At 43.6% G+C, this 27226-nt stretch overlaps 1 protein-coding gene across 1 annotated transcript in view; it reads left to right on the top strand.

Moving 5' to 3' along the window:
- PPM1H (protein phosphatase, Mg2+/Mn2+ dependent 1H) overlaps positions 1 to 27226 on the top strand; it is a 407312-nt gene that overhangs the window by 289348 nt on the left and 90738 nt on the right. Inside the window, 1 exon segment of the mRNA XM_030216868.1 lies at positions 19280 to 19364. Coding sequence (XP_030072728.1) covers positions 19280 to 19364 — 85 coding nt within the window.

Here is a 27226-nt window from a genome sequence, read left to right as displayed (position 1 = left end):
GCCCTCTTGGCCAGCTAGCTCCACTGCCTCTTCAGTATTCTCTATCTCCCTTAGCAGGGTGGCTGCAGCTTGTTCGAGCTCCAGAAAAATCTGCCGGGAGGTGGTTCCTGGCTTGCCAGTTGTTAACCAGGGTGTTGGAGGCTATAGCAGCTTCACTTTAAAGGCACATAGGTTATCCCTTTCCCTGCCTTACCCATACCTCTGTGGATGTGGACATATTGCCTTGCTTTCCCTGTCCTTACCCACCAACAGTGGATGCAGGCATATAGGTTCGCCCTTTCCCTGCCTTTCCCACTCATCTGAGCCTCCGGAGTCTTCAATACCTCTGCTTTCCTCACAGCTTAAAAAAAAAAAAAAAAAAGTCGCGTCGCGTTTTTAAACGCAGAGACGCTGGAACAGAGGTTTTTGACCTGATTTTCAGCAGGATCATAGTTGTACACTAGATCCTTTGAGGTAAGAGTGTTTTCCAACTCCTCCGGGGTGGGCTCGCGATCGGGGCGATTTTGGCACGAAACCGCCATTTTGGATTTTACTGCCGTTTTTTGGCGATGGCTGCGGACAATGTAAAGCGCTGTTCCACTTGTGGCAAGCGCAAATCAGCAGCAGGGCTCTGTAAATCGTGCTGTATTGGCGTAGGAGCTGGCCTGAGCATGGCGAGCGATGTTTCTTCCCGCTCTGAGCTGGCAGCAGGCGCCATTTTGCTTACACCGCATGGCGGGGCCTCCGTGGACACGGAGAGACCTGAGCCGGGTGGGGCACCTCGAGATGAGGTTATTTCAGGTGTGGCTAGCACCGGACAAGATTTGGGTGCCCAGAGTGAGATTTTCTCCCCGGATTTTGTGCTTTTGCTACATAAAGCATACATGATGAAAAGAGCCCTTCCTCAAGGGTCGCCTGAGGCTCCTCTGATTGCCCCCCCGATGGATTCTGGCCTGGGACTGCCCAGAGAGGCTTTTTCCCCGGATGCTTGGCCTAAAGATAAGCGCAGAAGGGTTAATTCCCCTTCAGATTGTGGTGCACCTTTTTCCCCCCCCCGTGGTCGGGGTGTGAGGATTCGGAGAACTCTGACAGACGTTCTTGCTCTGAGGAACCAGAGTCAGGTGCGGATTTACCACAGGATCTGGATGATCCCTCCGCGGTGAGGATTTTCCACCGTGATGAGCTGCCAGCGCTTATTTCAGATACCCTGCAGGCCCTCTCGATTGAAGATCCTGACAGTGGCATGGCCTCCTCGGGTAATCCCAGGATGGCTAGTACCAAGAAAGCTGCTCGGGCCTTCCCTTTGCATGACTCCATCCTAGATCTTGTTTCGGCTCAGTGGGCTGAACCCGAGGGACCTTTTGAGAGTTTACAGGGCTATGGGGCAGTTATACCCTCTGCGTGAGGGACATATGGCTCGTTTTCAAATGCCTACAGTGGATGCCCTAGTCACTGCGGTGACAAAGAGAACTACCCTCATTGTTGAAGGAGGTGTTGCCCTGAAGGACGTTCAAGACCGTAGGCTGGAAACAGCATTGAAACGGTCCTTTGAAATTGCAGGTCTCACTGTTGGGCGTCTGCATGCAGCTGTTATGCTGTGAGAGCCTGCCTAGCTTGGCTGCAACAGGCAGTGGCTCAGCCCGGAGATGGAGCGGAGCCCTTCTTGGATGTGGCTCCGCGGATGGAGGTGGCCTTGTCCTTTCTGGCTGATGCCCTTTATGACCTTGTCAGAGCTTCGGCTAAACAAATGGCAGTAGCAGTGGCGGCTCGCCGTCGTCTGTGGCTACGACACTGGGCAGCGGACATGGCCTCTAAGCAAAGGTTGGTGAAGTTGCCTTTTCAAGGACTTCTCCTATTTGGTGAGGAGTTAGAGAAAATTGTGAAAGGCCTGGGTGATCCAAAACCCCAGCGCTTGCCCGAAGATAGGCAGAGGCCTTCCTCTAAGGGCCAGGCGGTCCATTCCTCGTACAGACCTCGCTTCCGTGAAGCTAGAAGGTACCGCCCGGGGCGTTCTGCTGGGTTCACTTCACGTGCCCGTGGTCAGCAGAGGAACTCCTTTCGCTCGGACAAGCGTTCCGCAGCCGGTGGCTCAAGACCAGGAGTTCAGGGGCGACCCTCTCAATGATGGTGCGCCGGCCCTCTCCTCGATGCCTGTCATCGGAGGATGGCATTCCCTCTTTGTCGAGGAGTGGGCCAAGATTTCCTCAGATCAGTGGGTTCTGGACCTGATCAGAGATGGATACAGAATAGAATTCAACGCCCCAGTAAGAGACGTGTTTGTGGAGTCCCGAGGCGGTTCTGCCGTCAAACGGGTGGCGGTGGAGGAGACTTTACAAGGTCTGATTCAGTTAGGGGCAGTGACCCCGGTGCCTCCCGCCGAGCAAGGCTGCGGCCGATACTCCATCTACTTTGTGGTGCCGCGAAAAGGTGGGTCCTTTCGCCCTATTCTGGACTTAAAAGAAGTGAACAAGTCCCTGAGAGTGCGGCATTTCCACATGGAATCCCTGCGCTCCGTCATTGCGGCGGTTCAGCCAGGAGAGTTTCTCACGTCTCTAGACCTGAAAGAAGCTTACTTGCACATACCGATTTGGCCCCCGCACCAGAAGTTTCTGAGGTTTGCGGTGTTGGGAAAACATTTCCAGTTCAGGGCCTTGCCTTTTGGCCTCGCCACAGCTCCCCGAACCTTTTTTTTTTTTTAAATATTTATTTATTAAGGTTTTTAAACGATTACATATTGACAACCTCTTTATAACAGTCATGTATCACATACAGAATGTTTGAGCTTCAAAAACAAGAAGCGGTGTATCCCCAATCCTCCCCTCCCCCCTGTCCCGTCCCATAAACCCCCCTCCCCCCATGTTACCAGTGGGATATCATGATATGAGGACTGTGTTATAGCATTCATAGTCTTGGTATAATCAGTTTAGGTGCATCTAAGTCTATCCCATTTTGTGATCGCCAGACTCGATATTGTTCCCACTGTAAATTAAATTTTGTTACATGTCCCAATCGTATAGCTGTCATTTTGGACATTTGGTAGAGGTAGTCCATCTTGTGTATCACCTTTATCACTGGCGGAGCCAGCTGGCTTTTCCACGCTGATGCCAGTGTGATTTTTCCCGCTACCATCCAAACTGTTGTGAGCCTGTGCATCGACAGCCGCACTCCCGGGGGTCTGATGTGTAGCAGGCAAATCTCCGGTTTAGTAGGGTATCTTACCCCGGTCACTATAGCAAATAGGTCCAACAGTTCTGTCCAGTATGCTTGAATCTTAGGACAAGACCACCAGATGTGTAGCATATCCCCCACCATTGAACAGTTTCTCCAACACTGTGCAGACCCCTGTCCATACATTTTTACCAGTCTCTGTGGCGTGTAGTACCACTGATATAGTATCTTATAACTATTTTCAATCATTGAGCTAGATATGGAAACCCGCAACAAGTGGTTCAATGCTTTTTCCCACTGTGTGTAATCTATGGTAACCTGCAAGTTTCGTTCCCATCGTTGTATGTAATATAGTATGGGTCCCTTGTCATTAAGCAGTGCAGCATATATGCGAGAGATACACCCCCTGTGACTTCCCACTCTCATTGCTCTTTCTAGGGTCGTTTCTTCTATAAGTAATTCTGCTTTGGCTCTCTTATTTATATAGTCTCTAATGCGAGTGTAGTGGAACAGATGTGAAAGTGGTAGCCCATAATCTTCCTGTAATTCTACGAATGAGAATACCTGACCCTCATCCCATAGCTGGCCCAGTGTGGTCAAACCTCTCCTCTCCCATTGTCTGTATATTAAATTATCCATCCCTAGTGGACACCCTGGGGCCGTTTTTATTGCCATTTGGTGGAAACAACAGCGATTAGGAAGATACTTCCCCCTGATGGCTAACCATGTCTGCAAAGGGTATTGCACCGCTGGGGGGGCTCTCTTAATATATGTCCGTAGTTGGCCCTTTGGTATCCACAGTAAAGAGCCCAGGTTGTTTAGTCCCATCCAGTGTTGCTCTATCTGAAACCATGCTTTTGTACTACCAGCACTCCATCCCGCCAGCACACGTAACTGTGCCGCCTGATGGTATAGCGTAAAATTTGGCACTCCCATACCTCCCAATTTCTTGGGCTGATATAGTATAGCTGCCTTCACTCTGGGCGGTTTATGCTGCCAAATATATGCGAAAACCTTCCGTTTGAGTTGCCTAAAGAACCCCCTCGGCATTGGTAGGGGCAGTGCAAGAAACAAATATAGCAATTTGGGTAGGATCATCATTTTTATCGCTGCCACTCGCCCCAGCCAAGATAGTTCTAAGCCCTCCCATCTGTCCAGATCTTCAAATAGTTCCCTGAGCTTCATGGGAAAATTAGCTTGATATAAATCTGTCAATTTGGGTGTTAAGTGCACTCCTAAATATTTAAGGGATCTCGTGACCCATTTGATCGGGAATTGTTGTCGTATTGAAGCTTCATCTCTCATTGTTAATCCCAGCCCTAAAGCTTCTGATTTGTCCATATTCACTCGAAACCCAGAGCATTTACCATATCGATTTAGTTCCTGCATTATCTGAGGCATGGAGTCGCTCGGGTCCACTAGGGTTAGTAGAATATCATCGGCGAATAACATGATTTTATGTGTCACACCCCCCACAGTGATGCCATGTATATATGGGTCCAGCCGGATATGCTGGGCTAGTGGCTCCATTGTCAAAGCGAACAATAGTGGTGATAGGGCACAGCCCTGGCGTGTCCCACGTTCTAGTGTTATCGGGTCTGAACTTTTCCCGTTGATCCTCAAGGCAGCCATTGGTCTGGTGTAAATCAATTGAAGCCATGTTATAAAACGACCTGTAAATCCCATATGTTCTAAGACCTTAAACATGAAACCCCAGCTAACCCGATCGAACGCCTTTTCGGCATCCAACGAGAGAAGCAACATAGGTTGTCGGGTATTTCGTGCCTCGTGGATCAAGTGGAGTGCCCTTCTAATGTTATCAGTTGCTTGTCTGCCTGTGATAAATCCCGCCTGATCCTCCTGTGCTAGCTTTGGCATTAGCTTTTGTAGTCTCTTGGCTAGTATTTTGGTGAAGATTTTATAGTCAGAGCCTAGAAGGGAGATTGGGCGGTAAGAACCGCAAAATTGTGGATCTTTCCCTGGTTTGCGAAGGACCACTAGATCTGCCAATCTCCAAGAATGAGATAGTTCCCCCTGGAATTCCAACTCGTTGAATGCCCGAACTAGCAGGGGGATCAGCAGTTTGCTATATCGTTTGTAAAATTTATTTGTGAACCCGTCTGGTCCCGGTGCTTTCCCATTAGGTAGATCTTTAATTGCCCATGCCACTTCGTCGTGTGTAATGGGGGCTGAGAGCATCTCCTCTTCTAGTGGTGTTAATTTTGTAAGCTTGGCTTGCACTAGGTATCTCTCGGATTCCTGCGGATCCGAGTTTCCCTCGGCCTGATAGAGTGTTGTGTAGAAATTTGTGAAGGCTGCCCGAATATCTTCTCGTGTGGTGCATATTTTCCCCTCTTTGTCATGAATGGCCGTGATATGTGTGTTGGCAGACCATTTTTTCAACTTAAATGCCATTAGCCGAGAGGACTTGTTCCCATATTCATAGTATGCCTGTCTCACCCGTTGGAGTTGTTCTGCTATCTCTGCCATCTGGATTTCCCTAAGTTCCATCCTCAATGCATGTATGCGGTGTTGTATTTTCTCCTTATCTCTCTGGCGGGTTTCTTGTGCACTGAGGGTTGTCAGCTCTGTGTGTATTTGTTGGGTCCTCACTCGTGTCTGGCGTGCAAGATGTACCTGTAGAGCTATTACTTTCCCTCTTATCACTGCCTTACAGCCCTCCCATAATATTCCTGATGTCACCTCTCCATTATCATTAAGGGTGATGTAATCTTTAATGGCCACTTCTAGACTGGTAGCGATAGCCGAATCTGCTAGTAATTTGTCATTGAATCGCCACTGCGGCGCCTCAGGGCTCGAAACCCTCAGCTTCACCTCTAGCACCATTGGTGTGTGGTCCGACCACGTTCTCGGGTGTATCTGAATATCTATGATATCAGTCATTAGGGTTGGTGGGCCCATCCAGAAATCTATGCGAGAGTATGAGTTGTGGACTGCCGAATAGAATGTGTATCCTCTCGTTTGGGGATTTCTATGTCGCCAGATATCTACTAGATGCCATTGCCTCATAAATTTGTGGAGCTGAGACCGAGCGGATTGTGAGTATCTAACCCCCTGTGTGGTGTTATCCAGAGTTGGGTGCAGCGTCAGATTGAAGTCCCCACCTATTAATAGGGTGCCTATTATGTGCTGGGAGAGGAGCGCTGACAGTTCCAGATAGAATACACCCTGCTGGTCATTAGGTGCGTATATGTTTAGAAGCGTAAGTGTTTCCCCCTCCACTCGTACTATCATTAACAGATATCTGCCCTTTTTGTCCCTGATCACTCTCTGGACCCGCCATGAATATTTTTGGGATAGCATGATCATGACCCCATTCTTTTTCTTTTCTAGTAGGTTGGATGCACAAAATACCTGTTGCTGTCTTGTACTTTGACAGAACCGCTCAGCTGACTGTAGCAAATGGGTCTCTTGAATGAATGTTATGTCTGCTTTTAGGCGTTGCACTTCTTTGAACATGAGTTGGCGTTTACCTGGGGAGTTAAGGCCCTTTACATTTAGGGTCATACATTTAACAACACTCATCTAATTTGTGAGAGTGCACCCCTTGACTTTAATCCTTGCTTAGTCTTCCAGATTATCCCCTCTTGTTGTGTTTTTTCCCTCCCCTTCATGTGGTGTTTAAATCTTGTCAGTCTTTTCCCACTAGTACCCCCCTTACCCTCCCTCCCCTTTTGAGGACATCCTCGTGTCATATACATAAGGGTGTCTAGAAGGATAATGACCCACCCCTCTAGTTATCAACTTTGAATACCTGGGCCCCACTTCATTAACTTATACATTGCTAATTACTTATCATAGTTATATCTCCTTTCCGCACTAAGTAGTGCATTCTTAACAACATCAACTCTGCACAATTCAATTACATAGTCACCAAGTTGCGGCCTGCATCTGGGTTCCGATGCCAAGGATATAGGCTTTGTTTATTTCTTTACTCTGGCGTCCATTTTTGTTAATTGCTTGTCTGATTGTTGGCGTTGTAGTCTGCCTTTTCCCGCGACGACTCTTTGCCAACGTGGTTTATCGCCAATCGTGGGTAGATGTTTCTTTGATGCAGTAGTTTCCCCCTGTGATCCTTCTTCTGGGAATATTTCCGCCACATCCTCTATACTTCGCACTTGATATTGTTTCCCTTCTTTGTAGAATCGTAGCACAAATGGGTGGCCCCATCGATATTTAATGCCCTTGTCAGTCAGAAATTTAGTGAAGGGCTTGAGCTCTGCTCTTCTTTTCAGTGTGGCTGTGGCTAGGTCCTGGTAGCATTCTATATGGTAGGTGTCCCATTGGAATCCAGGTGTTGATCGTGAGGCCCTCATAATTTGTTCCTTTAATTTAAAGTCATTAAAGCAGGCGATTATATCTTTTGGACGGTTATTTATGGTATTTCCTAGGGCTCTATGCGCCCGTACAAGTTGGATTGTTGCTGGTTCTTTAGATATCTGAACTTCTTTCAGTAGGGCGCTTGCAATACTCTGTACTGTTGTTTCACAATCATTGTACAGTGGCGTGTCTGGAAGGCCGCGGAACCTCACGTTGCAGCGTCGACTCCGGTTCTCGAGATCTTCTACTTTGTCCCATATTTGCATTGTTTCCAGTTTAGCCTCCCTCATCTGGGAGTCTATGGCCTGTATTAATTCTGTTTGTTCGTCAATGCGATCTTCTGTCTCTGCGACTCTGATGCCCAGCGCGCCTATTTCCCCTCGGAGCTCCGCCCCCAGTGCCACGAGGTCCGCTCGCACTGCGGCGATAATTTCAGTTTTTATTTCTTGTAGCCACCCGCGGATCTCGTGCATGTGGGTTTCTTCTGGGTTGTGTCCCTCTCCCGTTATGAAAAGTGGCGGGGAGAGCAGCGGGGGACTGCCTTCACGAGGGCTGGTCGGTTCTTGCTCGGGGGACGGCGCGCTCATGTTCGCCGCTGGGCCCGTGTACGCAAAAGCTTGTAAGTCGATCGGGTTCGTTTTTGATTTCGACATGGATCGCTTACCCTTGGCTTCCGATGCTGTTTCCATGTAATTGCTAATTGTTTTTATGCGCTCGCGTCTCCGTGGGTGTCCTGATAGCGTGAGGCTGATCGGAGCTCGTGGCTCAGGCAGCCATTTCAGGGGATGACGTCACTTCCTTCTCCCCGAACCTTTTTGAAGGTAATGGTGGTAGTAGCTGCTTTTCTCAGGCGAGAAGGTATCAGGGTTCACCCGTACCTAGATGACTGGCTCATCAGAGCAGACTCTGCAACAGAGAGCTTACAAGCTACAGCCAGAGTGGTCTCAGTACTGCAATCTCTAGGCTGGGTCGTCAATATGGCCAAAAGTCACCTGTCCCCTTCACAATCTCTAGAGTTTTTGGGGGCCAGGTTCGACACAGTCTTGGGCTATGTGTTCCTACCCGAGCTAAGGCGGTGCAAGCTTCAGAATCAGGTCCGTCTGCTCCTGAGGATGCCCCGCCCGCGAGCTTGGGACATTGTCCAGCTGCTGGGATCGATGACAGCCACGATGGAAGTGGTACCCTGGGCGAGAGCGCACCTGAGACCTCTACAGTATTCCCTACTCCGGAGATGGTCTCCTATTTCTCAGGATTACCAATGCAGACTTACTTGGCTCCCTGCGGCCCATCTCAGCATGGAGTGTTGGCTCTCGGACAGTATGCTGCGGCGAGGAATGCCGCTGACACTCCCCGTTTGGTGCCTAGTGGTAACAGATGCCAGCCTGAAGGGCTGGGGCGCACACTGCAAGGGGAAGCATGCCCAGGGTCTATGGACACCCGAGGAGTCGGAGTGGTCCATCAACCGCCTAGAGTTGAAAGCGGTGTTTCAGGCGCTTCTAGCCTTTCAAGTGACCCTGGAAGGATTGGCTGTCAGAGTGATGTCGGACAACACGACAATGGTGGCCTATATAAATCGACAAGGCGGAACAAGGTGCAGAGCACTAGCCGCGCAGGCCGAACTGATTTGCCACTGGGCCGAGCTGCATCTTCAGTGTCTGTCGGCAGCTCATATTGCAGGTCAGAGCAATGTGCAGGCCGATTATCTGAGCAGGCATCAGATCGATCCAGCAGAATGGAATCTGGCAGACGAAGTATTCCTGCAGATCTGTGCCAAATGGGGCAAGCCCGTGATGGATCTAATGGCGACAAATGCCAATACCAAAGTCCCTTGCTTCTTCAGCAGACGGAGAGATCCTCGCTCGGCGGGGTTGGAGGCCTTGGCTCAACCCTGGCCTCCGGGTCTACTTTATGTGTTTCCCCCATGGCCCTTGATAGGGCGCCTGCTCTTGCGGATTCGGCTGCACCCAGGAGAAGTGGTCCTCATCGCCCCGGATTGGCCAAGGAGACCTTGGTATGCAGACCTCCGACAGATGCTCCTGGAGGCTCCTCTGCCGTTACCTCTGGTACCGAACCTGTTGACGCAGGGACCGGTAGCCATGGAGGATGCCGGCCGCTTTGGTCTTACGGCATGGCTATTGAGAGGGCGCAATTGAGGGATAAAGGTTATTCCAATAAAGTTATTTCCACTTTCCTGCAAACCCGCAAGCGGTCCACTTCCGTGGCTTATGCCAGGATTTGGTGCCTGTTTGAGTCTTGGTGTGCTTCCAGAGCCATTGTTCCAATGCGGGCTCCTGTCTCGGCGATTCTGGACTTTTTGCAGGAAGGTGTACAAAAAGGCTTGGCCTATAATTCCCTGCGGGTGCAGGTGGCAGCGTTGGCCTCCCTTCGTGGTAAAGTGGAAGGCGTGTCTTTGGCTGCTCACCCAGATGTGGCACGGTTTCTTAGAGGGGTGCTTCGGCTCCGACCTCCAGTGCGAGCACCCTGTCCAGCTTGGAACCTGGGGCTAGTTTTGAAAACCCTGCAGGCATCTCCTTTTGAGCCGCTTCGGCGAGCATCGGAGAAAGACTTGACACTGAAGGCCGTTTTTCTGGTGGCCATTACCTCGGCGAGACGGGTGTCAGAGCTCCAGACACTGTCCTGTAGAGACCCATTTCTGCAATTTTCAGAGTCCGGAGTCACGGTTCGGACCGTGCCTTCCTTTATGCCTAAGGTGGTTTCAGCCTTTCACTTAAACCAGCCTATTTTCTTGCCCTCTTTTTCAGAGGAAGAGTTTCCAGAATCTTTTGGGCAGCTGCACCTTTTGGATGTGCGCAGGACTCTGCTGCAGTATCTGCGAGTTACTAACTCTTTCAGGACTTCTGATCATCTGTTTGTTTTGCTATCCGGTTCTCGCAGAGGGTCTCCAGCGTCTAAAGCCACTATTGCCCGCTGGCTCAAAGAAACTATCTTTTCAGCTTATCTGCTGGCCGGCAGGGTTCCGCCTGTAGCCTTTAAGGCACATTCTACTAGAGCGATTTCTTCCTCTTGGGCTGAAACTGGAGCACTCTCTCTTCAAGAGATATGCAGTGCAGCAACATGGGCTTCTAAGCTCTCCTTTGCCCGACATTACAGGCTGGATGTGGCTGCCAGGAGGGATGCGCGTTTTGGTGCACAAGTGCTAGCGCGTGGTGTGGCTTGTTCCCACCCTATCTAGGGATTGCTTTGTTACATCCCATACGTAATGGCTTCATCTGCTTGATGACAAGGAAGGGAAAATTAGGTTCTTACCTTGGTAATTTTCTTTCCTTTAGTCATAGCAGATGAAGCCATGAGCCCTCCCTGTATGATTGTCTGTATGCTGTGAATCTGTTTTTCAGGTTCTGTTCTAATTTCCTGAAGTTCCTTCCTTGGGAGAAAGTTGGAAAACAATCTTCAGGATTCATGTTCAGTTTAAATTTAGGAGGATGTGTTCATTCCCTCCAGCATGTTTTTTTTGGAGGATGTGTTGATTCTCTCCAGGAGGCGCGTGTGTTCCCCTCCAGTTCTATAAATAAGAGGATGAGTTCATTCCCTCCAGTGTGTTGGGAGGATGTGTGATTCCCTCCAGGAGGCGCGTGTGTTCCCCTCCACTTATACAATAAGGAGGATGACTTTATTCCCTCCAGGAGGATGTGCATTCCCTCCTTTATGAGTTCATGCCCTTGTGATGGGCCATCGTTCGCTTTGAGGAAAGCTCTTGTGATTCCCATTGCGGTTTGCCATACTGCTTTGGAAGCTTCAAATACTGAAGAGGCAGTGGAGCTAGCTGGCCAAGAGGGCACTTTGAAAGTTTGAGTGCTCTCTATCTCCCCTGCTGGTTGATGGACATAACCCATACTTAATGGCTTCATCTGCTATGACTAAAGGAAAGAAAATTACCAAGGTAAGAACCTAATTTTCCCTTTTTTGACGATCGACCAGTTTACATTATGTTCTTTAGGAGTTTTTAAAAGTTTTTATTTGATAGATTGACTTACTATTGAACTCTTTGCTAAGCATCATTTATCGATTTATTCAATATATTTCGATGTGGCTCATGCCTTTTCAGTAATAACAAGTTGAGTGAGTTACATTCAGGAACAGTAGGTATTTTCCGGTTATCCGAGAGCTTAAAATCTACCCCTCTCCCCCTTTACAAAGGTGCATGGTAATGCTGACACTGCCCATGATTGTGCTGTGTCGGCATTACCATGTGGCTTTGTAAAAGAGGGTGAGTTTGTACCATGGGGACTACACATGTAGATTGTTTCAGCCTCTCAAAACAATCTGCCTTCCAATCTGTTCATGGTGTAGATCCCCACATGCTGTTATGTACACATGGAGATGCTTCTAAAATAACCCCTATAACAGTGCCATTGCACTGTGCCAACAGAAGAGTGTCCCTTTCCTCCTCCTATCATCCATAAAAAGCATGCTTTCAACAGCATAGTGGTTGCCCTTTATTAATGCACCTTAGGCAATTGTCTTCTATTCTCTGTGTATCATCATGGCCTGGTCAATCTCTCTCTCTCTCTCTCTCTTTCTCTTTCATTCCTCCGCATCCTACCCTCACTCAGTCCTTTCTTTCTACATCGGTCCTAACCCCCTAGCCAGCCTCTTACAAACCAGTCACTCCTCATCTCCTATGCACCCCCTCAATTGGCCAGCCACTACTTACCCTCCACTTCTAAGGCACTCCCTCAACCTGTCAATACAGTTATTCTACTTCTTCTTCCTATTGCTTGTTATTGCCGTCACTGCTGAGAAATAAGTGCTGTTCTACCTCTGTATTGTATGTTCAGCTCTCAGTAGGTTTTAACTGTGTGGTGTGGGAATTCTGGTGCCAGTCTCTGTCTCAGGCCTCAAAAGACTTTCATAGGAGTTCCTTCCTGTATTAAACCTAATGAAAGCTGCATGTGAAGAGGTAGAGTAATACCTGTTATTTTGGTTAAATGCAGCCAATTCAGGGGCACTGAATCCTGGATGCCAAGGTTCAATTTTTGGGTACCATGGTGACCTGGTGCTTGGGATCTGTTGAGGCATGGAGTATATTCCCATCCATTTCGCTGGGATGAAGAAACATACTGTGAAAGTCTAACAAGGATTAGAATGGCAAATAAAATTAGCAACAACCAAATTTTGCCTACAAGTTAAGCCAGCCCTGCTATCTATAAGTTCACATTGATGGGTTCCATTTTAGGAGTCACCACCCAGAAAAAGAATTTTGAAGTCAGTTTAGACATTGAAATCCTCAGCTCAGCATATGGTGGCAGTCAAAAAAGCAAATTATATAGTAGGAATTATTGAGAAACTAGTAAAAGAGGCCCATTTCCGTAACAACTGAAACGGGCGCTAGCAAGGTTTTCCTCGGAGTTTGTATGTTTGACAGAGTGTGTGTGAGAGTGACTGTGTGAGAGAGAGACACACAGAGTGAATGTGCGAGTGTGTGTGACATAGAGTGAGGCTGTCTGTGTGTGAGTGTGTGTGTGAGATTGAGAGTGTGTATGTGAGAAAGAATGAGAGTGTTTGGCAGGGCCCCCCTCCTTCCCCCTCCCCCTCCCCTTTTTCCTCCCCCCCCCCTCCCAGCTTCAGGATCGTGGTCCCCCCTCCCTCCACCTGGCTCCCTCCCTCCCACGTTCAGTCCAGCTGGCTGGCTCCCTCCCACCCTCCAACGTTCAAAACACCTATTTGGCAATGTGTAAAATATTGCATTGCGTTCGTTTGTTAATATGCTATTGGAACTTACCTAGCCCGAGTTTTAGAGTCTCTGAAGGTGGAAACGGGAGCAGGTCTTCTCGGCAAGGATCGCCTCATGGCAGCCTCCCCCCTTGGGTCGTTGCGCGAGCAGCTGTGGATTCCTTGTCCCGAACTGTCCCGAGCTTTTAGTAAAGCCTTTCTTAATTGGGCGGATTTCTGCATGTCGCCATCTTACAAAGTCGCTGGCTTCTTTTGTTTCCCGGAATTATCGGAGTCAGCGGCGGGGCAGCAATAGCAGCATCCAGGAAGTGAAAGTGACCGAGCCTCTGACAGCTCCCCGCCGTCGGGATCTCTGGCATTCCCAGGCAGGCAGAGCCCGCCCCAATCACTGCCTTCCGCCCTCCTCAGGTTTGACGTCTAGCTATGCGATTTGCTGAGTGTCAGTGCTCCGCCCTCGACGTCATCACGTTGTGACGCGAGGGCGGGGCAGACACTCATGGAGAAAAAGCGATCTACACCACCTCAGGTTTAGAACGTTGGGAGACTTGAGGCTTCATTAGAACGTTGGAGGTGCGTTTTTATATATAGAGATGAGTAGAGAATAAAATAGAGATCAACATAATATCACTCTATCAATTCATAGTGTGATAGAACCTTGAGTACTATATGCATTTCTGGTTACTGTGTCTCTAAAAAGATATACCAGTACTTGAAAAGGAACAGAAATGGGCAATGACAAAAGGATGGAATAGTTCCCCTATGAAGAAAGATTCATCAACTTGGAAATGAAATGGCTGAGATGGGGATATGATAAAGGTCTATAAAATTGTGATTTGAGTGGCACATGTGAAAAAAAAAAGAATGGTTGTTTACTGTTTCAAATAGTACTAAGATTATGTGACACTTCATACAATTAACAACAAACTTAAAAGAAATCAGAGACTATTTTTTTTCATTCAGTGCATAATCAGTGGCTGGATTATAAAGCAATTTAGACATGTTCTTGGAAGAAAAAAAAATCTATTAGCCATTATTAGCCATGTAAACTTGGGAAATTTTCAACTTGTAACTGGGAGTGAACAGCAAGGAAGGAATCTGCCAGTTACTTGTAACCTGAATTGGTCACTATCAGAAACAGAATGCTGGACTTTGATAGGCCTTTGGCCTGACCTAGCATAGCACATTTTATATTCTCAGGCTCTTATTTTGCCCCAGACATGTAAACAGTTGGGCATATAGATAAGACAGATACAAACCCCTTTCACATTATGCTTTCCAAAATCTTTGTATAGGAAAGCATAAAATATTCACCTTTTTAAATGTTGGCTATTAACAATTTTTTTTTAAGTATTGCTTGGTGATTGATCCTTTATAGCCTTAAGAATGAGAAATAGGGAGTATAAACTATATCCTCAAGGGTGTAGGGAGGTGAGGTCAAGGGGGAGCATTTTACCCTCCCCCCACCCCACCCCCACCCCAGATTTCTTAGCTGTTGGGCTGGTTTTCTGGCAACTGGCCTTGGGGCCCATCTCCATCTTCCAGATGACCATACCATTGCACTACCACAGTTGTTTAGCCTTGCCAGGACCTGTGACAGCGCCAGCTGTAATAACAGCAAACAATCGTCAGGGTCTGATTGAGCCTCAGTGAGTGTGCTGAAAGTCTGTGCTGTGTCCCGCCCCTATAGGAACAGGAAGTCTAAAACAGAGGGGATTAGAGGCAGCGGAGATTTCCTTTTCACATAGACTCAATGGGGCCTCATGGTTCTTTGCTGTTATTACGGCTGACATTGTCAGAGGTCCAGCAGGGGTGATGCAACTGCAGCAGTGCAGCGGTATGCCAACTGGCAGGTGGGGAAGGAAGATTAATGCTGTAGTCACTGGAGGGGAGGGATTTGACTGTCAAGAGAAACCGGATTAGGATATAGCTAGTGAGAGATAGGAGAAAAGGGGTCATGGAGTGCAGGAATATGGTGACAGTGGAAAAACAGTAGACCTAGGGGAGGAATGGGGGCGAGGGAAATAGGGGGAGGGGAAGATACAGCATAAGGGGGGAGAATAGAGAGGAGGAAGATTCAACACAAGGGGAAGATTAGGGAGATAGGGAAAATGCAGAAAAAGGGGAAGATTAGGGAGATGGGGGACTATGCAGTAGTAGTACAAGGGGAAGTTTAAGGAGAATGGGGACCGATGCAACACAAGGGGTGAGATTAGGGAGGTAGGTTACGATTCAGCAGAAGGGGTGAGATTAGGGAGACGAGGGATGATGCAGCATAAGGGGAAGATTAGAGAGATGGGGGACATGTAGCGCAAGAGTGAGAATAGGGAGATAGGGGAGGTGCTGCATATGGGGGAACAAGAAAGTGATAGGGAATTGGAGGACTGGTGTGTGGGGGAAAGAAAGCTATTGGTAGGTGCTATATAAAATAGGAAAATTAAGGAGTGGTAAGTAAGAAGTGAAATCTGGATAGCAAAGCAGACTGTAAATGGAAAAAAGCTGGAAGGAAAAAATCAGCGTTAGAGTTGCTGTAGGAAAGAAAGAGAAGACTGGAGGAGAGAGAATTGGCAAACACATAGGACCCTGGAAATTGAGTTAAGAAAAGACAGCAAAAAGCAGAAACCAGAGCCTGGTACCAACACAATTAGGAAAATAAAATGGCCAGCCAACAAAGGTAGAAAAAGGAATTTTATTTTCAATGTTAGGACTGGAATGTTAGTTATATCCTAGGGGGTCCACTACATATGTATGGTCCTTGTTATGTGACTTTTGAAAGTTAATGTTGTAATAGTAAATTTGCTATAGGGCTTGAGTGACTTTTTGTTGTTGTTGTTATAGGATTGTATTTAGGTCCTAGGAATCAAACAGGCAAGTAATCTATAAGTTCCAGGATAGGCAGCAAAACAGAAATAGAAAAATAGAAGTCCATAATTTATTCACCACATAAATATATAAATACTTAAAAGCCCGACATGGCCATGTTTTGCCCTCGCAAGGGCTGCATCAGGGACTGTTATAGATACATAAAAAGCATGTTAGTATAAGTGTTAAAAACTCATAAATACAAATAAGTAATACAATAAAAAAGTGAATAATTAAATCATAAACCACAGACTAAAGGAACGTAAAAATAAAAATTAAAACCTCTAAAAACATGCATATAAATAAAGGAGAGGTGAAATAAACTCACATACCCAAGAGGTGTGCACAGTTTTGTCTGTTGTTCAGACTTAAACGAATGCTGTCTCCCCATGATTTTTGTGGAGTTTTGTGGTGTTAATGCGTTTGGACTACTGCAGTGCTCTTTATCTTGGCATAGCAATGACCAGGATTAGGGCATTGCAGTTAGTCCAAAATGCTGCTGCTAGGTTAGTGACAGGTGTAACCCAGGCAACACATATTACTCCAATTTTGAGACAGTTGCACTTTTACTAGTGCAGAGTAGAATATAGTTTAAGGTTCTTTATGCGCATCAGGCTATCTAGAGATCTGCACCAAAATACTTGAAAGAGACCTTTTATGTGTACCATCCTGCCAGGAGTTTGAGGTCAGAGTCAACAATGCATTTGTCTACTGATGCAGTGTCTCAGATTTGTGATACTAGTTAGATCTGCTTCCTTTTCTGTGGCTGGGGTGCAGTTATGGAATTCATTAAAAGGTCAATTGAGATTATGCACTGAAATTTCACAGTTTAAGCGGCTATTGAAAACATGTTTGTGGAGGCATTTATTTAAAGCTAGTTGTTAAAATGGCGCAGTTTTGCAGCAAATTCTGGTTATATATATATATATTTATATATTTTTTTATTTGTATCCTGCGCTTTCCCACTCATGGCAGGCTCAATGTGGCTTAGGTACTTATTTGTACCTGGGGCAATGGAGGGTTAAGTGACTTGCCCAGAGTCACAAGGAGCTGCCTGTGCCTGCAGTGGGAATTGAACCCAGTTCCCCAGGACCAAAGTCCACCACTCTAACCACTAGGCCACTCCTCTACTTATGATACAGTGATCACTAAGATATATGTAAATTAGGATGTGGAAATATAAAATCTTTAGATACTGTCACTTGTCTTAGTTTCCACTGATCAATAAATTAATAGTGTTCAAACATTACATCGTTCAGCATGTAAGAAAGAGAAAAGGCCTCACAGAGCTCCTAGATGTAACTATCTATCTATCGGAGCTAAAACGGATCTATAATGATCCTCTGTTCATCATTGGCCAAAACCTTCAAGAATGTGTGGTAATCTACCACAAGCTGGGCAAGGGAAGAGAAGGAACGAGTTGGAATCACTGAATACTCTTGTGCAAGCAGTTTCAAAACATAAGTTTTCTTTTGAGCTATATATATTCAGAGTAACACTGTATTGAGTAGCTCTTTTAGAGTACTATAGTGAGAGAGGAATCTTCATTAATTCACAGTTTGAGACATAGTGTGTGAAATAGATCAGATTACTACACATTCTTGAAGGTTTTGGCCAATGATGAACAGAGGATCATTATAGATCCGTTTTAGCTCCGATAGATAGATAGTTACATCTAGGAGCTCTGTGAGGCCTTTCCTCCTTCTTACACGTTGAACGATGTTATGTTTGAACACTATTAATTTATGATACAGTGATGCCATGAATTTTGTTGTTGGTGATTTTATTTTGTATGTTTTTATTTTAAACCGCTTTGGTTTAAGTGGTCTATAAATGTGTAAAATAAATAAATATATATCACCTAGTCATTTTTTCATTTTTAATGTCTTAATAATTCTGCGTTTTTATGTAATGTGTGTGCTGGGAGACTGATAATAATTTGTTTTATATCAGTTGCACGTTTATTAAGGGCTCCTTTTATAAAGCTGCGGTAGTGAGTCCCAGTGTGGCAAATGCGACGAATCCTATTCAATTCCTGTGGGCTTCATCACATTTGCCAAGCGGGAATCACTACTGCGGCTTTGTAAAAGGAGCCCTAAGTGAGGCATCATGCCAAAATGATTTTTCTTTCAATGTCGTGGCTTTTAGTAGAGTTTTAGTAAGGTTTAATCAAGCTGAGCTGTGACCTCTAACCCCCACACAGACAGCTCAAAGAGCAAGCACTGGCATGGCTGTGGCAGATTCATCACGAGCTGCTGCTATATGGAGGAAAGGTATGTGAGCATTAGCTTCTTTTTGAGCTGATTGATTTGATCTCTCCAAGTTTTGCTGGTCAGTATGGGGATAGTTTATATTTCTTTTAATGATGATTCTTTTTTGTCTTTAACTTTTAACCACTAAGTGATATATTTGGATCACACCTCTTTATGTTAGGTTATTTCACCTCTTCTTTATGTTTTTGAGGTTTTCATTTACATTATTTTACATTGTTTTATTATTATATACATGTGTTTAGCTTTAATCTGTGGTTTATGATTTAATTATTCACTTATTTATTGTATTACTTATTTGTATTTGAGTATGTTTTATTTGTACTAACATGCTTTTCATGTATCTATTAACAGTTTTTAACAGCCCCTGACGCAGCCCTTGTGTAGGCAAAACATAGCCACGTCAGGCTTTTAAGTATTTATGCTTGTATGTGGTGAATAAATTTTGAATTTTTTCTATTATCTGCTGTTTTGCTTCCTATCCAAGATTGTATTTTACAATGTGCCTGGTACTGAGAGAGTGTTTATGTTGATGTTACTGAGATAACACTAGCATCAGACTTTTTTGTATGGTAAGATTTATAAGGGAAAAAAAAGCTTGTTGATGTTTTAACAGTTCCTTACATTGATTACTCAAGAATTCTAGAATATTATCTGTCCCACGAACATAAGGCGATTCTCATTGGTGTCACCCTCCCTGTTACTACCTGCTCCATAGAAAGCTCTGTTGGATAATGCAAAAAATTACTCCCTCCCCCCTTTTTTGGAGAAATTCCTGCCTCTGTTCGTGTATATACTGTTGTATTATTTTTTTAACAAAGACATGAAAACAGAAAATGCGCTTTAGTTAGTGGTCTTATATCTTCCTAGTCAACTAGAATGAGAACCTAAAAGAGGATATAAATAAAGACAGAATCCTTCTTGTATTCTCTGCAATTCTTGCTTACTGTGTTTTCTATCAATTTCAGGGCCATAATAATTAGAAATGGGGAAATTATTCCAATGTCTTCAGAGTTCACACCTGAAACTGAGCGTCAGCGGCTGCAATATCTGGTAAGACATACAATAGCCTTTACAAAGAAAAGTTGATTCTAATTAGCGTTTTACTGCAGAATGAACAGAAAGTTCATTTTAGGGACTCTGAGTTACGCTTTGCTAATATAGAGGCCCTTTCACTAAAGCTTTTACACACTATAATGATAGCACGCGCTAAATGCTGCACATCCTATTTTATACCTGTGGGCCAGGTGGCACTTAGCTAATGTCTTTAGCACACGCTAAACTTTAGTAAAAAGGCCCCATAGACACCAAAAAATTGGAATCACTGGTTGGTTCTATTGCCAGTAAACTAGTGTTGCAAATTGTGAAGGATATAAGAATTAGAACATGAGATTGCAGGTTCAATAATATCTACTTTATTCTGTCTGAGAAACAACACTTAATGAAGACAGTGTATGACACGAGTGTCAAACTAAAATCCCAGAGAGTTGTAAACCAATCAGATTTTTTAGAATATCCCTAATAAATATACATATGCTATTACTGGGATTTTATAATGACTCAATTGCAAAAAATCTCTGGGCTATAAATATGTAAAGTCCAAATCACTACCCAGGAACAACACTATGGACTAGATTCTGTATTTGGCACCTGAAAAATCAGTGCACAAGAAAATTATGCCTAGGTATATTCTCTAAAGTACACCTAAATTTTATAGAATAGACTAATTTCTGTATGGTATATAGAATATGCCGAGCAGCTCATCACACGACATATAGCTTCCTTTACAAAGCTGCACTAGCAATTCCCATGCTGCAAATGAGAGGAAGCCCATAGGAATTGAATGGGAGTCCTTTCATTTGCCGCACCAAGAATCGGTAAAAGAGGCCCTAAATTTGGTAGCGTTCATTGAAGCCACATTTTACTTGATGTAAATCCTGGCCCCTAAATTAGACACAGATCAGGTGTAATCTATAATAATGCGCATAGATTTTAGAAACACCCATGCCTTGCCCTTAACCTGGGTTTTTCATGCACACTAAGGCCATTTTACTGCAGCTGTAAAATGGCCAGTTTTCTGGGGGGGGGTTTGTATTAATGGTCGGGCGCTAATGTTGCCATTAGTGTTGTTACAGTCCTTCTAAAAGTGCTGTTAGCAAACACTAAGCGTGGCTGTAAGTTAAACCAGAGTACAGAACATCACTGAGAAGACTCGGAACTCTTGAACCAAAATCTTCTTTAATGCAAAATCAAACAAAGAAAATACAGTTCTGAAGTGTAAAACAAGAGTCTCTGCCCAGTATATTGGAGTCTGTTAACTGGCTTAGTCTGAACACAAAGAGGTGCCAGGAGATTCGGCACTGTGCTGAGAGAGTAGATGTTGTAAATACTTTTAAACTGGTGAAAATTTGATGTTACAAAAAGGGTTTGAAAGGCTCATGCAGCAAGGTACAGGGCTTAGTTACTGTTCATAGAGAAGCATGCTGCAGACAGATTCCCCCTGCTCAAAGGAGAGGGGGGGCTAACTACCCAGAAAGCTTAGAGAATCAAGCCAGCCAATAGGGTGAGTCCAACCACATACAGGGAACTGGGACATGTGCCCAGGAAGAGGCCATGACACAGAACTTCAGAATGACAAAAACTTGTAGTCCTATTCTGTTTAAAGACACAGGGACTTGAACGTTCCTGTAAGCAATATCCAATATATACATATAAACAACAAACACCCCGCCTCCATGCAAATGGGGGTAGAGCGTGCAGCCGTTTTAAAAATTATGGTGTGAGCACTTGCCGCCACCCATTTTGTAGGCAGTAGGGGCTCACGTGGTATTCCTATGCTAACCAGTTAGTGTGCAATAATGTGGATGCGGTAACTATCCACTCTCCGCCCCTCTGACATGGTCTGTCCCCCTAAAATACTTTGTAGCGCAAGTTAATTTGACAGATACTGCTGTACGCAATTTTATGCTACATAAAGTGTGCGATAGCACCTATTTTATCTCAGTAAAAGGCAATGATGTTATCTTTTCCACGTTACTTGACATAGTTCATATTTGGTGCTAGCTGGAAGGCTCATATTTAATGTTTTGATGTTGTGTTTCTGGTTTATATTTGAGGACAGCAACAGATTAGAAAAGTGCTTGATCTGATTTCCTCCAGAATATTTGTTGATATTGCTTGTTTCATTTTTGCATGTACCATTTCAAATGTACAGTGTCATGGTTCTCATCTTCAAAGGAAAAGTTCAGAGCACAGTTAGAGCAGGAAAATAAATCATTCTGACATTTTCAAATGATTTTTAAGCAATATTTTTTTAAATATTAAGGGGGACCATTGTCAAAGGCTTAGGGTCTGAATTATTCTTTCCTTTTTTTTCCCATTCTCTGTTTATGGTGGAAAAATCATAATAAATCATGTTTCAAAAAGTCTAAGGAGCATGTTTACTAAAGTGTAGTAAGATTTTGCACTTACCACCCTTTAGGAGCAGAAAGTAGTGCGTGGAACATGCAAAGCCTGTGTGGTAAGTGGAGGGGACATACTCAGCATCTGCCCTGTATTTACCGCACATATGAGTAGATTCTATATATGGCGCCGAAAAAAATTGGCACGGAGGAAAAACACGCTTAGCACTATTCTATAATATTAGGCATGGTTTATAGGATATGTGTAGCACCCAGACACATGACTAAATTTAGGCATGACTCCAACTAAAACTTGGTGTAAATGCCCACACCTAAGTTAGGCATGGATCAGGTGTATTCTATCACAGTGTGCATAGTTTCTAAAAAACACTCATGACCCACCAATGCCCCTCCCCAATGGCCACACCCCTTTATGAGATCCGCGCATTAGACTTTATTTGCACCACTTTACAGGATACGCTTAGAAAGTTGAGTGTGTAAATTCTAATTAGTGCCAGTTAGTGCTAATTGCTTGTTATTGACCAATTATCTGCACTGATTGGCTTCTTAAACAATTACGTTGCATGCACAGTTTGGCTGCACTGCCATATTTTTGTTTTTGTTACATTTGTACCCCGCGCTTTCCCACTCATGGCAGGCTCAATGCGGCTTACATGGGGCAATGGAGGGTTAAGTGACTTGCTCATAGCCACAAGGAACTGCCTGTGCCTGAAGTGGGAATTGAACTCAGTTCCTCAGTTCCCCAGGACCAAAGTCCACCACCCTAACCACTAGGCCACTCCTCCACTCCAACTTGAGTTGCCATCCCCCTAATTCTATAAAAGTTGCCAAAAATTGGGTGTGCAGATTTGGGCACATGCCCAATTTGCTTACTCAATTTATTTGAATAATGAGCTAATTAGCACAAGAACTGGCTTTTTAACAAGCAATTGGCACTAATTAGATTTAATTGGCATTTATTCATGTAAATTTAGGCGCAGGTTCTGCACCTAAAATTTATGCACAATCTGAAAAAGGGAGCACAGACATGGGAAGGTCATGGGCATAACGGGGGCATTTCTAAAATTAACATGCATTGTTATAGAATATCGGGGGTACACATCTGATGTATATGCGTATATTTGCACCACATTTCAGTTGGTGCAAATGGCTGCGCCTAAATTAGGCATGATTCTCAGATATATGCGCTATTCTATAAGCTGAGGCTAACTTTAAGCGCGGCTTATAGATAGCATCTTTTTTGGTGCCGATTTGTTTGGTCCTATATCTAGAATCTGGGGGTTACTGCACAGGCACCACGTTACATGCAGTGGCAAATAGCACTTATATGTAAGGCTGATCTCTAGCATGTTTTTTTGTAGAATAGGCTCCACGTAAAGGGGCGCCTATCTGGAACCTATTTTATAAAGGAAAGTAGGCACTTATGTTCCTTTATAGAATACTAGTGTAACAGTGCTAATAAATGCATATAATTTAACTGTAACCTCTTACACCAGCCACTAACTTGCCAAGAAACACGTAAATTGTAGTACTCTATAATTATATTTGTAATTGTGCAGCTTACCCACGCGCCTAGCAGACTTCCAATGTGTATGCCCACCTCAAAGCCACATGCTATGGCACTTACATTCATGTTTACAAAATAGTGCGTAGACAGAATGCTAGTCATTTCGCAAGCATGTGCACACATGTGTGCTTATCTGGCTAGAATACTGTCATTTAAGTAAGTATTTGCAGTCTTAAGTTTAGGCAACTCCTTATAGAACTTCCTCTTATTTACATAGGCATTTTCAGGAATGAAGAAAGTGTGCAATTAATAAAATATGGGCTAGATTCTATATATGGCGCCAGAAAAATCTGCATGGTAAAAAAATACACCTAGGTGTATTCTCTAAAGTACACCTAAATTTTATAGAATAGGCTTAAATTTCCACACAGTATATAGAATACGCCGCACCTCTCTATGCAACCAAATTTGGTTGCGTCCATTTAGGCCATGTTTTACTTGGCATAAATTCCGGCACCTAATTTAGGCGCAGGGGGCCTTTTCCTGTAAAGGTTATACTCCTAAATGTATGCTCCTGATTTATGAGCATAATTTATGCTACTAAATTATAAGCATAATCTATTTTGGATCATAGAGTATGCTTGTAATTTAGAAACATAAATTTTAGGAGCATAACCTTTATAGAATAAGGCCTAAAGTGGGTGTATTCTATAATAATTTATTTTATTATTTATTGCATTTGTATCCCACATTATCCCACCTCTTTGCAGGCTCAATGTGGCTTACAATTCATCATGGATACTGGAAATAGAAGTAAATATACAATTAATTTACAGAGGGTTTTGTGTTACATGGTGGCGAAATACATGATAATGTTAAAGCAAAAAAAAAACAAACATTATAAGACAGTTCTAGATGTTTTAAAGATTATACAGTTACACATGTTGATCTTTGTGATATATCTTGTTGAAGAGATAATAATAATGCGCATAGATTTTAGAAATGCCCATGCCTCACCCCCTTTTCAAATATGCGACTTACAATTTACATGCACCATGTTACAGAATACACTTAGCTAGTTGTGCGTGTAAATATTAATGCAAATTAGTGCTTATAATTGTTAATATCCAGTTAACAGAGCTGATTAGCTAGTTAACCAACTATGGTACACACGTTATAGAATACACTTCGATTTCCATGTGGAAATTAAGACGAGATATATAGAATTTGGGAGTGTATGCGTATCTGCCTGTTCGTCCTGGCACATGCATATAAAGGCAGGTATAAATGTATGTGCTTGCTTTCTCTGGGGTAATTCTAGAAAGGCACATAGGCACAAGTGTCTTTTTAAAAACAGGTGCTGCATATTGTGACCTTTTATATAAAGTTATCAATATATCACACCCACAGAAATAGCTAGGATAAAGATATTTGTATATCTTTAGTTTATATTTTCAGCAGCAGCAAAATTTACAGATATTTCTTTAAAAATCTGCATAAAGATACAAGCTGGTTCTAAAAATTCACCCCTCCATTTATGAGTAACTCTTTCATCTGGAATATGTTTTCTGATAAATGGTTTTGTTTTAGATGTTTCTTCATATTCAAGTGGGTTCATTGATATCATCTTTCTTAGGGAGTTGTTCCTCTTATATTCCTAATATCCTCATTTTATATTGGTTAAGGACACCTAATCTGAAGCAGATTATCATACTGTTCAAATATTGTTTACTCAAAAAAAATTAGTTCAGAGTATGGCATTTTATGACCCACTTCTGTGTCTGCTGTGAATCTTACAGAAATACACATTTTAAAAAACTAAACAAAATTCTTATTTCACAGATGAGTGACAACTTTCAACTGTAGTGATATGAGTTCAGCAACCCTCCATTGAACTGCAACACATTAGAAAACATTGCATTTTTGTGTGAAATCGTGCAACGAGACATTCACATGAACTTTGCTCCCATGAGAGCCCATGAATGAAGAATAACTTATGATCTGAATATCTGGTCACAAAATATAAAACAAAATAAATTACAGAAAAGTTCCCTTGGCCATTCTGGGTGTTTGTTCTCTTGCGTTAAAAATGTTAAACATCTTCAGAGCAAATGATGTGAAACTTGAGTTGGAAATTGCCAGCTCTCTTGATTCTTTAAAAACTGATTTGTATGGCTATAATCAGACTGAATTCTGTTCAGAAACACTGTTAATGATTGGGTTCAGGTTTTTCAGACCTAAAAATTGAAGTCTACTTAAGACAAAAAAAAATCATTTTAAGAACAGATTCTTTCCTAAAGCAGACATTCTTCGGTCATTCTTAGTATGAGGTTTTCAATATTCTGTTTATTCATAGCTACTTTGAAACATAAAGGGCTAGATTGTACATATGAGAGAAGATTTAGATTTAGGTGCTGATTATAGAATATGCTTAGTTGATATTTCAGCACCAATATCTGCGTGCATCCATTTACACCAACAAAAAGCTGGTGTAAATCTCAGCGCATTGATTTACGCGCACTGGGCCATATTCTATAACTAGGCGCATAAATTTTAGAAGGCCCGTGAAACGCTCATCATGCACATGCAGACAATTGCACCTGTTTTGAGGCAGATATAACTGTCCACCCCTAAATTATGCAGGTACATACTGTAGATTAGTGTGTTTTCTAATCTATCTAGATACTTCTGAACTCTGCTCCTGTACCATCATGTCATGGTACATACTTTTATGCCAGTCGATATATTAATTTGGATGAATTGCTTCATAAAGGCGGTTAATAAACCCCAATAAATAAATATACATGTTCAAATTACTTTATAAAATTACCCTCTTCTCGGGCAATTCTGTAACTGGGCATCAACATTTTTGATGTCCACTTTTTGCGGGCTGTGAGCCTATTCTATAATGGCACTTATTCATATAATTGCCATTATAGAAAACTGTCATAAGTCAACACCAGCACACCTACATTTAGGTGTAAATGTTAGTCCCTAAATGCAGCATTTGCAGTATTGTATAAGTTAAGGACTAGATTCTATATATCGTGCCTAAAAAATCGGCGCCGAAACAAAATAAGCCTTGGTGTATTCTATAAAGTACACCTAAATTTAGGTGTACTTTATAAGATAATCCTAAATTTCCACGTGGTTTATAGACTACAGCAAGCACCTGTCCGCGCAGCTAAATTTAGTTGCGGGCAGTTATGCCAAGTAAAACTTGGTGTAAATGCCAACGCCTAAATTATGCGTGTATTCTTTAACAACGCGCATAGATTGTAGAATTGTCCATGACCCATCCATGGCCACTTTCCTTTTCAACTATGCAAAGAATTTACACACATTGCATTATAAAATACTCTTAGACAGTTCTGCACGTAAATTCTAATGAATGCCAATTAGTAGCAGTTGCTTAAGTGGCAATTATCGGCACTGATTGGCTTGTTAAGTAAATAAGTTGCAACACAAACCCAGAATATGGATTTGTGCATGTAACTTAAGTCGTGCTATATAGAATCTGGGGTTAAGTGCATAAATCTTGTCCCCACTTCTGCCCTGCTCTGCACATTCCGTCCTCTGTGAATGCCCCCCTTACAATTATGTGGTAAGTCATTTTAGCGCATAATTATAGAATAATGTAACAGGTGCTAGTATTCTACAAATTTAAGCGCACACAGGCACTTAAATTTAGGCCACCTGTTATAGAATGAGAGGGTTAGGGGCCAATATTCAAACGCTTCTGCTTCTAACCTTGAGAGTTAGGTTCCTAAATTGGTCTCTCTGAAAATGTATTAGGACTGAGTGCTTGACATTTGTGCTCCTAATTTCACTAGATTCCTAAATTTAAGATCCCAAAAAGTGGGTGGTAACAGGGGTGGAATTAGGGCGAGGAAGAACTCGGCACTCACCTTCACAACTAGGCTTCTAAATTTAGCTTCTAAATCTAGGCAAATGGAATAGCAGATCTAAATTTAGAATCATAAGTC

The sequence above is a fragment of the Microcaecilia unicolor genome, chromosome 10 (assembly GCF_901765095.1).
Source record: "Microcaecilia unicolor chromosome 10, aMicUni1.1, whole genome shotgun sequence".
Taxonomy (NCBI): domain Eukaryota; kingdom Metazoa; phylum Chordata; class Amphibia; order Gymnophiona; family Siphonopidae; genus Microcaecilia; species Microcaecilia unicolor.
Note: the sequence above shows the minus strand (reverse complement) of the source record. Positions and strands in the feature narration are given on the sequence as shown.